The following is a 12,934-nucleotide window of genomic DNA, read 5'->3' on the forward strand; positions in this document are numbered from 1 at the left end:
AAGTTCTTGAGCAGGTGCTAGGACTGCCAATGCTGTGTCAATAAAAGTTTTGGAATGGAAAACAGACTCTGCTCCCTTTGGTCTCAGGTTGTCATGAGAGCAGTGTAGTTGTAATGTCAGATGGTCCTTGAAGAATGTTATGTGTGTCCTGAGTATTGTGGTCGGGATTTTTTTTTTTCTTCTGTTTTCCAGGAATGTCTGTCTCTTCCTGTTTGGCTCAGTGAAGGGTCTGAACTTGGCAGTTGTGTTGTTGCCATCTTCGAGACTTGTTCAGCTGCTTCTGTGATTGAAGGATACCTTCTAGGCAGTGGTTGCGTGGCTTGTGCATGTCCTGTGGCTGGGTCCTTAAAATAACACTTCCTTTTAAGGTCTCAAAGCACACTGATTTTAGCAAATTCAGTGGACTGCTACCCTTGAACGGTTTCTTGGACATGTTCTGCTGAAAAATGGTAACTAGCCTATGTGTTTGTTTTTGTCAGAGTATAAAGTTGAAATATGTTTGCTCTACTGAGAATTATCTTTGCTGTAGAATGATAAAGAAATGTGCTATTAAATATGGAGTACAAACCACAATACTTCAGTGTAAAAAAAAAAAAAAAGCCGTTTAAGCCAAAAAAGGCATTAGAGAATTGGATAGCTGTTGTTTTTAAGGGATTAAGAATATGACTTTGTTCACTGGATGGAAGACCTTAGGAGCCTGCAGCATGACCAGTAAAAACGAGCAAACTTTTTGGGTTGTCTTTTGAGCTGTGGTCACCATTTTTTTTTTTTTGAATGGAGAAACTTTGGACCTGAGCAACTGTTTTCACCTGCTGATCTCAAGGCCAGATCGATGGTGGCACAGCATTCAAGTTGTAACTAAACAGCATAATACTATTGATGCAGCAAGATGGAAAATATGCAGCTTTGGAGTTGGAAGTCTAAGAACAATACTCGCTTTCTAATTCCTTTTTGAAATACGTAGAGTTGCAACAGTAGGGCTTCCCTTAGTGGTTTGGCAGATGGTTACAGTGGTTTAGTTTCTGGCACTGCAGACCTATTTCCATACTATTTTGGGGGCTTTCATATCTCATTTGTGAATTATTGTAACACTTCAGCAAAGTATGTGTGTTTTAGCTTTAAAATACTAGGACATGCCTACGATGTGAGACTAACGCTAGTGCTTGGTAATAACTTACCCAGTGACTGACAGTGATATTTATTTTGTTAATGACCATTCTTCTGGAGTAGTGTGGATTGATCCCAGTTGATAATGATGAATAGTTTCATTTGTAATTGGAACTCCCTGTAGAACAGCTCCTGTTTAGTATGTATCTAATGGCTCAAAGTCTAGACCTAGTTTTCCCAGATTTCATGAGAATGCAATTACCCGACTGTTTCTTTTAATCCTGTAGCTCAGACCTGAAATGCAAAAAAAGACTAATTCTGGGTAAAGCCCTAGAAATGTTTTAAAATTTAGAATAGTGGCTAGGGGAAGACAAAATGTCTTCAACATAAGGCATTCTTTTCAGTAGTGACAACTTTTTCTAAAATCAACGTATGCGTGTTGTCTGCATGAGTTAGTTGATTGTCTCGTTGAGGAAATGATTGAAACCAGATTTTGGGTTCATGAAGTTGAATAGCAAAACATACACCTATTCTAAAACTTCACTATGACAAGAAAACGCTTGCCCACTTTGAAAGTGTTTAATCCCTGATGTGCTCAGGTGGATCATTGTGTCAAAGCTATGTTGAAGTAGAAATATTAGTAATGTTCACCTAGTTCATGGCTCCAGATTCTCTGTGCATGCCTTTCCTTGAAGTCAAACATTTTTGTACAGAATGGTTTTAGATACACGTATTGTGCTGAAAAGTCACTTGGAAGGCCATTGTTTCCATGTCTTCAGTAATTGATAGGTTAATGGCGAGGAGGGAGCTGAGGATGAGGTGGCAAAATGAAACTTTAGGCAGTATAGCTTGCTACAGTGTTCTGTTGGGTTTTTGGTTTTTTTGTGGTGGAGCTGAAAACTCTAAAGTAATTTTAAAACATTTGTAGAAGAAACACAACCAAATGAGTGATTTAAATACAGTCTGTGCCCCCAGTTGACAAATGGTTAATTTAAGCAAAAAAAAAGCGGAAGCAATAAATCAGAATTTACTAAGAGTTTTGTAATCCGTAGCATCCATGTGTGCCATAAAAGCACAGTAGTCCAAATCCAAGTGCATCGTACTATACTGGTGAATAAAGTTTTAAGTTTCATTCTTGTAAGATTGTTCAGGGAAAACTTTGCTAAGCTCTGGCACGGTGTTTCACTTTTAAATCCTGTGCATTGGAATTCCTGTGTTTAAAATGGATCACCTAAGTAAACTGGAGCATCTCTGAACTTTTACGTACCGTGAAGGTGACGTATCAAAGCTTTCCATCCAATTCTAGCTAACTTGGCATTAAAACTGGAGTCATGCTTAGAAAGCTCTATTTATTTTTGGAGTTCACTTTTTATTGTTAAAGCATTAGTCAAAGAAGATGGAGCACTCTTGTTCCTATTTTGCCATTGTAAGCGCATGGCTGAGGCAGCGAGAATATATCTGCCAACTTTGGAGTTGTTAGGTATGATCTGAAAAAGCATAATGGGCACAGATACGTTTCCCTGAAGGAGCTCTACGTACAGCAGCATTTGTAAGTACCTGTTGCAATATATGTCGGGGCCTGGACAGTTCTGGATGCCATCTTTCCATCTTCAGCCTAGTACAGTGTTGTGCAGCAGTGCTACCAATGCAGGGTTTCTCACAATTTCTTACAGCCTTTAGGAAGCTGATAGATTGATCTGGTGCAAATTACTACAGGTACACTCTAATCCTTAGTCCGTTTTCCTTTTGTTTTATTGAAATAGCTTAAGCGTAAAGCCATTTTATACATCTGAACTATCCTCTTGCAGAATTGATACAAAGGTGGATTTTTTCCATGTAGCACACAAGTTGAGGGATGCTCACTGACACATGCATATAAGTTCCGTAGAGGTGTTTATTTTTAAAAACATGTGAAGAGTCTGAATTTAAATATTTATTACTCCATTTGTGATATCTGGCATAGTTGAAAATAAATTCCTAACTCTTCTGCAGGTATTAAAAAATATGTTGTCGGCCTAATTATCAAGACCTCATCTGATCCAACATGTGTAGAAGTAAGTGAATTCTTTACAGGGGAGGAAGAGGGAGGGGAATACTATGCGTAACCTGACTCTTCTCTTCTCTTCTCCAGAAAGAGAAAGTGTATATTGGGAAACTGAATATGATTCTTGTTCAGGTAAGCTACAGTTCATAAAGTTTTAAATCTTGTTATAAAGTCTTTGGGTTTGCATATGTATCTAACATACGGATGCTTTGCTTTTCAGATACTGAAACAGGAATGGCCAAAGCACTGGCCAACTTTTATAAGCGATATTGTGGGAGCAAGCAGGACTAGTGAAAGCCTTTGTCAGAATAATATGGTGATCCTTAAACTATTGAGTGAAGAAGTGTTTGATTTCTCCAGTGGCCAGATCACTCAAGTAAAAGCTAAGCATTTGAAAGACAGGCAAGTATATATATTTAAATCTTAATAAATAGCGTAGATTTTGTGCTTGCTGCGAAATAGTTCCTCTCACTTTGAGCTTTTGCGTGAACACCTACAGCTTGTCTAATTTGATTGCTGAGGCTGAGCGGGTTACTGATTTTTCTTTAAAGCAGTACTGCTAGGTGATACCAAACAACAGCTGATGGTTCCTACCCTTTTAACAGAGCATTCAGCATTGCTTGTATTTCTAAGCCAGAATTTGCAGCCACAGACTTTGAGCTACTTCAGAATATGCAGTATTACCATGAAAATTGGTGAAAGCCAGGTGGCTTGTGAATTCCTCCATGACATAGGTCTTCAGGACCTGTTCTGAAGTGTAGATGTTTTGATTAAAGTAGATAGGATTGTTTATGGCATGTGGAAATGCTTAATTTTTAATTTATTTTTTTACAGCATGTGCAATGAATTCTCCCAGATATTTCAACTGTGTCAGTTTGTGATGGTAAGTCTTATTTCTTTAATGATACTTTAAAAAACTCCCCCCATCGTGCCTAACAATATCATAAATGCTAATGGTCGTTTACAGGAAAACTCCCAAAATGCTCCCTTAGTTCATGCAACTTTGGAAACTTTGCTACGATTTCTGAACTGGATTCCTCTGGGATATATATTTGAGACCAAGTTAATCAGCACACTAATATACAAGGTACTCATGCAAAAATTGATGGCTCTTAAATTTAAATAGAAGTTGCAAAAAAGCTTAGTGTGCAGCACTCTTGTAATACTCTTTATTTATTTTTTTCTTCTCTCAATAGTTCTTAAATGTTCCCATGTTTCGAAATGTCTCTTTGAAGTGCCTCACAGAGATTGCAGGTGTCAGTGTAAGCCAGTATGAAGAACAGTTTGTAACACTTTTTACACTGACCATGATGCAGTTAAAACAGGTAAAGTTTTGAAGAAATCTCTTGCGACTGTTTCATTTTGCAGAATCTACTTCTGTAGAACCTATTTCAGTTTACAAATTTATATTAATTATAGCGCTCTTGATAAGACAAATATTATTCTTCAGTGATATTTATGACTTGATCAGAAGATGCTAAGTATATTTTTCTGACTCTAGATCACAGCTGTATTTCTGCTACATTGATTTGTTTTGATTAATTTAAGAGGCTTTTTGAGCATTCGGGCTGTCTGATGGGGAAAGTTGAGAGAGATGCAAAAAAGCGTACTGCGTGACTCACAAGACCTAAACTGACCTAACTTCTGCAAGTTGCTATTTAATTTTTGAAACGGATAGAAATGTTTGTCATATAAAGCCATGCTTTAAATTTATATAATTTGATTATTCCCCTCTGAGCAGTTCAGATTCAGGTACATGAGTTTGTAGCTTTCCTCATTGTATTTGCAGCTTAAGTGAGCAGTTGCAAGGGTTTTTTTGGACAATTTTTTCCTCTGTTTGCAATGTTTTAGGTTCTTTAGTACAGGCACGCTTCTTTTAATATCCCCATTCCCCTCAGCTTCAAGTGGAGCTATAGGATTTTTATTTAGTTAGTTAAATTTAAAGGTAGATTTTTTGTCCTCACCAAAGTTACTTTGTTAGGCAGCTGAACATTACTTCCTCAGGTTTTACAAATGAAGCTCTTGATCCTAAATGCCAATATATCTGGCCCAAGTTTTTCCTCAAAACATCAGTTGAATGCCAAGTTGGGTATTTGGCATCTTTTGCAACCTGCAGGTTTTTAGCCTGACTGTTGCATATGAATTTGATGCAAACTGTTACATTTATTGCAAATATTTGACTCTTTCTTAAGTTTGTCAAATGAAGTTGGAGAACAATCAAAACCACACAAAATGTGGCAGCAGCAAAAGTGTTAAACTTTGTTCTCTCTGTTCTGTAGCTTAGTAGTGTTGACTTTAAAGAATGTAGTTCACTAATTGATGACAATGTTGAAAATGTTTTGTTTGTATAGTGATAGAATTTAAAAGCCAATGAATCTCTTAAGAGGTGCCAGAGATCTCTACAAGATTACTGAAAAACATGTTCCAGTATCCTTCAGAGTCTTCCTTGCTAATTTCTAAATATTGCGGAGGAGGTCTTTCATGTTGTTTTAACATTATGGTGATATAATGTTTTGAAACTTTTAACATTACTAGGGACAGGTAACAAACACATTTTTTGGAACATCTTTGATGCCAATTGGAAATGTCTGTGATAGAGTAGATACTTGCCTTGTTCACAGCTGCTGTTACAAAGGATGGAAGAAGCTTAGTTTATGATAACTTTTGTATCTGGTTGCATTTTCTGCCTTACTGTCCATCTTGGGATCAAGTATGAAATGAAGGAGCTGTGAGACTTTTCTGTAAGAAAGCTCTGCAAAGAGGGGATGCCATGAAGAGCAGAGGGCTTTTTTGCCAAAAGAGCAAAATACCTGTTAATATACAGTAGTTCTAATTCTGTATAAAATGGGAAATTCTTGATTATGTCTGTATTCTTTTTATTAGATGCTTCCTTTAAATACCAATATCCGACTTGCATACTCGAATGGAAAAGATGATGAACAGAACTTCATTCAGAATCTCAGTTTGTTTCTCTGCACGTTCCTCAAGGAACATGGTCAGCTTATAGAAAAAAGATTAAATCTGAGGGAAACATTAATGGAGGTAAGTTGCTCAGCTTATTCAGCTTCAAAATATAGCAAGCGTGTTCTCACAGTCAAAGGATGTGATAGTAATACAATTTCTAGATCATTGTACTTAGAGTGGGTAAGAGGAAAAGAAAAATCTTATTTCCTTCACATGATTAGTAAATCGCATGAATAATATGAAAAACCTTTGAAAATTTTTGTTTCCTAGTATGTCTCGATGGCGCTCTGTTTTCAGTGGTCCTATATTAATACAATGTCTGAAGATCATAGGTCGCTGTCTCTCCCTCTTCTTACTTGTTCCTCCTTGAAAGTGTTAAATACTGCTTTAAAATAATATATTATTTTTCCACGGGTCTTTACATACCGTGTTTTGTGGTTAACTCTCGTATAGAGAAGGGGTTGCTATGACTTTCATCAGTCTGTGTGAAGCAGCTCAGTTATGTTTTTATTCCGCATCCGAAGCTGGTTTCTAGAGTACAGCACATGCTGTAGTTCAGTTCTTCCATCCTGGTGTAGCTTCTTGCCTAATTTGCCATTTCCCAAAGTTCAACTGAAAGGCTTTAAATAGAATTCTCAAGGATTATACTCTGTTTCTATGTAATAAAGACTATGTATGCCAGTAACTCTTAATGGCAGAGCTCTACCAAATGACTGTGCATGCTTTATCGTAGTATTATTGATCTTGGAGGAGGACCTATGGGCCTCAGTTATCAGCTGTCTTACAGCAGTTGCTGAGAATAAGGTTTACAGTTGTCCTTCCTCTCTGTTCCCTTCTTTTCTTGGAGACTGCTGCATTCTTTTCAATTTTGACAGTGAAGTGCAACTTCACTGTTAAAACCACTGGGATCTCTGGAAATTATTGGAAATTCAGCTAAGAATGAAGGGTTGGAAAGGCTTAAATTCTAGGGACCTACTGAACACTCAGGGTACTACCTCATACCGTAGCGGGGCTAGATCACAAAATTAGGGGTTTTCAGTTGTGTTTTTTTAATGGTGAATAAAAATTTTGCTGAGGGTGAGCTGTTCTGTGGTGACTTTTTTGCTAGCTCCCTCCCACTGCTGAGCTCCAAGGGGATGAAACTGGCTCCATAGCCCCTTGAAGCACCACTTCCTGTGCCCAGAATCAAGCCCTGTGCAGGTATGGAGGCAATAGGGTGAGGAACTGCCCTGAGACAGAGGTAGAAAAACAATACCGCAGTTTAAACCCGGAGATCAGGTTCCATTGGGAGGGGGAAGTACATCTTGCAGGTGGATTAGCTGTAATCTAACATGTCCATCTGAATTCTAGTCTGTCTTCCAGCTAGTATTCTCAGTACGTTTCTTCTGGGGGTAGCCCTGTACAAAAAATGTTAATTAAGTTGGTTGCGAATATCAAATTGTAGCTCATTTAGAAGATGGACTGAGGAGTATCACTTTTTTTATTTTAAAAAGAACAACTATCAACAGTTCCCAAATAATTCCTGAACTTGCAAGTAGTAAGCTTTCAAAATAATTGTGAATCAGGGGAGCACAGCTCAAGTGCTTATTTTGAGGCTTTATTAGGAAGACCTGTGTAAACGGCTGAAGCTGTTGCACGTCCTGTGCAATTGTGTGTAGGTTGGAGGGCAGTTTCTAGGTATTGGCCTCCTCTCTTGTCCAGCATAACTCTGTTAAATTCTTTAAAACAGACATTTACAAAAGTCAATTCTGAATCACTTAGTCTTTTATGGGATGATGAAATGTTTAACAAAGTTTTTAGGCTGGCCTACAATGATCGCAAATTTCACTTCTGTAAGTTCCAGTGTAATAGAACCTAGTTACACAGCTAATTTTAAAAACTCTATGTCATTCTAACGTGTTTATTCCTGCACTTTGGATGTAGCAGATCTTCTGATGTGGTTCCATGGATTCATTGGAGCTGTGTAGACTAGCGAAGGAAGCTTCAGAAGTTATTGCTAGTGAAATTACCAAGAAAAATGGATGTGTATAAGACTAATGCATGGTTGTTTTGAATCCCTCTTTTGACACTGTAGATACAGATGCTGAATCAGGTCTTTACCATCTAAAATGCTCTGAGTTGCTGTATTACTTAAGCTCTGAAAATGTCTTCAGATTTCATTGTTCCATTCTGTTTGTTCACTGGTGGGCTATTGCTTTGATATCTTTCACCAGAGGACTGAAAAATAAGCGAGGCAAAAAAATGTTTGGCTACGTGATTCTAATTTCTATTGTTGGGATCTCAGTCTGTCAGAATTGCATTAGTGGCCTTCCCTTCTCAATCTGCTGTGGCTGTTCTGTCAGTAAAGAAATGGAAAATGTTTTGGTAGATGGCTTCTGTGGAAAGCAAGTGAGCAGTATGGCTTTGATGGTTGCCTTCAGTCCTTCAGGGTATAAGGATTCCGAACAAAGCAGCAGTAATAGCCTTGAGAATAGCAGTCATTGGAACTAGCTGTTGAGGGTTTTTTGAGGCTCTAAACCAAAATGCCTTGCAGAAGCTCCAGAGGCTGTGAGTTTGATAATTTACAAACAGGCTTATTTGGCTATGGCATTTTTTAAGATGTCTTTAGGCTACTTTAGATTTAAGAATTGATACACACTTTGAAAATAACAGTAATTGACAGGGCGCTTTGTTTTTGAGTTGCTTGGCTCATCAGAAGCCTGACTTGTAATGTCATTGCAATGTTAATGCCTCTTGTTCCTAACTTTTATGTTAATTTGGCATTTTATCAGTATTTGAATAACCAAACTTGAAGCAATGTCATTTTATCTGCAGAAATAATTAGTAATCTGATGTTTAAACCACACTTTTCCAGGCTCTTCATTATATGTTATTGGTATCAGAAGTTGAAGAAACTGAAATTTTCAAGATTTGTCTTGAATATTGGAATCATTTAGCTGCTGAGCTCTACAGGGAAAGTCCGTTTTCAACATCTGCTTCTCCATTGCTTTCGGGAAGTCAACACTTCGATGTTCCTCCAAGGAGACAGCTTTATTTGCCTGTATTGTCCAAGGTAATCCATGCTTAAGTAAAGGTACTGTAAAGATTTAGATACTGTTCCTGGATTTAGAGATTTTTGCTTCATGTAAAGGGTGAGATAAGAAAACTTTACTTGCTTTGAGCAGTTGGTAATTGATTCAACTCTAGTTGTTTAATGTGCCGCAATTGCGAAAAGACTTCAGGATGACACCAGTAGATGACAAGAGTATTAGTACGGTGTTTCAAATTTTTTAAGATACTTATTACAAAGGGAAGACTGATTTTTTTTAAAAAATAAATCTGTATTAAACTGTTTCTTTAAACAGATAAAGGCTGGCATGTTACAGTTGGAGGAAAAAAAAAGTGTGTGTATGGAAAAAGTGGTCTTTAAAAGACCCCTAATATTGCATACGCGTTTTGAAGCTCTAGAAAGTATGCTTCATAGGTTGGTGTTTGTTTTTTGGTGTGTGGTGTGTTGTGTTTTTTTTTTTTTTAAACTATTTAGCTTGTTCCTGGAGAGAGAGAAATCAGCAGGCTCTATTCTTAATGGCTTTTGAGTTAACATGTCTCTGTAGAATCTTAATGTGAGCTAATCTCATGAAGTGCTAGATACACCCTTTATATGGGTCAGACTGCATGACCAGAGTGCTCTGGAAACAGCTGTGGAGCTATGTGTGTATTTTCACATTACAGTTTGATTCAATTTTAACTTTACTTTGCAACATACAGGTTCGATTGCTAATGGTTAGCCGTATGGCTAAACCTGAAGAAGTCCTAGTTGTGGAAAACGATCAAGGGGAAGTAGTACGAGAATTCATGAAGGATACAGATTCCATAAACTTGTATAAAAATATGAGAGAAACGTTAGGTAAGTGTACTAGCTGGTATTTTTGTGCTGTAGGTCTGTGCAGCTGCATCAGCAGCATGTATGTTACAGAATGTTAGCTTATGATCTGAATTAGAATGTGTGGGTAAAATGATTATCAGTGAGGAGCAGTACACGTACTTGAAAGGGAGGAGGCAGTGTTGGTCTGAAGTTTTCTGTTTTAAGCATGTTGTGTTGTGTAACTTGGTTAAGTAGTAAGACACTACTTAATTTTTGTCTCTTGCCTTTTCCCATTGAACACCACCTTCTGATATTCCTTTACCAAAATGTTTCAGATCCAGTGAAACCTTAGTTTTGTCAGAAAGCTGTTAAATTGGAAGGATTTTTCTGAAGTGGACTTGCCGGTTATTACTTCACTTGTAGTTGTAGTCTTGTGTAGACCAAGCACTCCTCAGCAAAAAAGATTTCTTCCTTCAATAGGTCTTCTGAATACTTTAAATATTTTTTATAGTATTCTTAAACAAAACACAAAATTCCAGCCTGAACTCAAGTTTCAAACATCTTTTCCAAAGTTAGTGCTGAGGTCTTATAATGACCTTGCTTGAAAGTACAAAAGCTGCAATTAATCACACACCATGTAGGAAAAAAAATTTGACAGCTGTGAGCGCACTGAAGAACACCAGAATCAGTATTTCTATAGCATTTAATGTAGCAAGCGTATTATTTTTAGCGTGTGTGTATACTAGTATACTGTTACCTTTAGAAGTCTCATGTTCAGCTGTGACTGTTTTGTCAGTGAATTGATAGTCCTTATGTATTGAAGTGATAACTTAGGGTTTTTGAGGCAAGAAAAAGATTTCAGTCCTAACTGCAACTTGAGGGAGCAGGGGGGATTAGAATTCTCACATTTAGCACATCCAACCTTTACTACTAAATATTTTTCTATCAAATGCTTTAAGGGAACACTGACTGTTTAGTAACAGGTTTATGAACTGGGGCGGGGGGGGGGGGGGGAGCTGCATGACGCAAAGTGTTTGTGGATTTTTTTTTCTTCTCACCTTTGCGTTCGTGAGGTAGATCCAGCCAGAATTAGATTAATTGTTCTAATATCTTTTCATATGGAACATGAAAATTTTTTTGTTTGATTTATTGTATTAAATGTTTGATTTATTGTATTAAAATTATTACCGTATGTCCTGAGCCTTAGTCATATTTCCAGATACAGGATTATTTATATGGAAATGCAGGTTTAGCTAGTGTTTGATTTCTGGTGTTAACTGTTGCTTATAGTGTATTATCTTTAAGATTCACTTAAAAAAAAAAAAGGCGATAATGTGACGGAAGCTGTATTCTGTGGCAGAGTAAAAATCGATTTCTCAATCTGGCCTTAAATTGCTTTTGACTTACTGGGATTTAGAATTTCATATTAGAGACACTAATCCTATTAGGGGCTGATGCAAGTGTCTGAATTGTGATACTTGAATCTTCCCATCTAGACTTGGTTAGGAGTACCATCTCCGCTTTAATGGTGGGTTATTGCAACCAGCAGACTTAATGACACTGAAATAAAGAGCAGAAGAAAATTGATTGACTTCTCACACACTGTATAATGTCCCCCATAGGCAGCCAATCCCATATTCCCTATAGACATCAGTATGTGTGCCTTTTGTTAATAATTTAACTTAGCAACTTTACTGATTTGACTGGTATGTGAGACATTCATTGATTTAGACTTTTCACATCGCTTGCATGTGGTGTTTTGCGGAGATCCCTCAGAACAAACATAGATTCTCAATAAATTGTCCATCTTTAAAGTACAGTTTTAACAAAGTTGTGTTCGAACTTTTAGCTCATTCCATCGTGAGTTTAGGAAAGAAGCATTGCACTTCCCTAACAATTTAGTTGTCTTTTTCTTAAAACAAATTTAGCTTTGCCTATGGAGTTGTGATCCAGGTTGTTGCTTTAAAATGTGCCTGTTCAATGTTGATGTCTTTCAGTTTATCTTACACATCTGGATTATGCAGACACAGAACGAATTATGACTGAAAAACTTCACAATCAAGTGAATGGAACAGAATGGTCATGGAAAAATTTGAATACCCTGTGTTGGGCTATAGGCTCAATCAGTGGAGCAATGCATGAAGAAGATGAAAAAAGATTCCTTGTTACAGTAATTAAGGTATCATGGTGCAAAACTAATAGCTTTGTCACACTTCATAGTTTACGCTCAGGAAACTGTTTACGAAAATGCTGCTGTATGTTCTTAGTAAGCTACCTTGTACAGCAAGGAAGTTGATAAGAATAAATTAATAGGAAATCTTACATCCTGAATTTAAGGCTGATAAATTTGTTAGCCATGAACAATGTGTTAATCCAAATAGTCTTTTCATGGTGAAAATTTCAGGGATAAAATTTAGTTTACGATGAAGTGTTTTTCTTTGGGGATGCAGAAGAGATGGAAAGGGATTGCTAATGAAATAAAGGAGAGTGGCAAAATAACCCACACTTTCAACTAGCTAGCACCCTGCTATTTTGCTGTTTTCCATATATTTATTGATCAAACTGAATTTTCGGTAAATATGTGCATGGTGAGGAGTGCAGGAACAAAACGTTTTACAAGAGTAATGGACCTTACTTTAATAAGTCATACAAATGCATACAGAATATTTAGTTTTAAGTTCTTCTATTTGATGTGGAGTCTATATTTTTATTGATATCAGCTGCTTGGTCAGTATTCAATACTGTGAGGCTTGTTGAAGTTCCCCCTGCAGAAATCTTTAGTTATATTTAAAATGGAGATTCCATAGTTGAAAACACGGTGTTCCTGGTTTGGCTGAAATTTAAATAATTGCATCACCCCAATCTTAACCCACTTGGGTGGGTTTTTTTGGTGGTTTGTTTTTTGGTTTTTTGGGTTTTGTTGGTTGGTTGTTTTTTTTATTTGGGTTTTGAACTTGATTATGGCAACCACTTTC

At 37.1% G+C, this 12,934-nt stretch overlaps 1 protein-coding gene across 6 annotated transcripts in view; it reads left to right on the forward strand.

Moving 5' to 3' along the window:
• XPO1 (exportin 1) overlaps positions 1–12,934 on the forward strand; it is a 40,171-nt gene that overhangs the window by 18,066 nt on the left and 9,171 nt on the right. For all 6 annotated transcript variants that reach the window (XM_072857488.1, XM_072857486.1, XM_072857487.1 and 3 more), the window contains 10 exons: positions 3,100–3,161; positions 3,239–3,283; positions 3,372–3,553; positions 3,986–4,034; positions 4,119–4,238; positions 4,348–4,476; positions 6,035–6,193; positions 8,970–9,167; positions 9,863–10,001; positions 11,957–12,138. In XM_072857488.1, the coding sequence (XP_072713589.1) occupies positions 3,100–3,161; positions 3,239–3,283; positions 3,372–3,553; positions 3,986–4,034; positions 4,119–4,238; positions 4,348–4,476; positions 6,035–6,193; positions 8,970–9,167; positions 9,863–10,001; positions 11,957–12,138 (1,265 nt within the window). The remainder of the gene's footprint in view (positions 1–3,099; positions 3,162–3,238; positions 3,284–3,371; positions 3,554–3,985; positions 4,035–4,118; positions 4,239–4,347; positions 4,477–6,034; positions 6,194–8,969; positions 9,168–9,862; positions 10,002–11,956; positions 12,139–12,934) is intronic.

This window comes from Ciconia boyciana, chromosome 3, assembly GCF_034638445.1.
Source record: "Ciconia boyciana chromosome 3, ASM3463844v1, whole genome shotgun sequence".
NCBI classification, from domain to species: Eukaryota; Metazoa; Chordata; class Aves; order Ciconiiformes; family Ciconiidae; genus Ciconia; species Ciconia boyciana.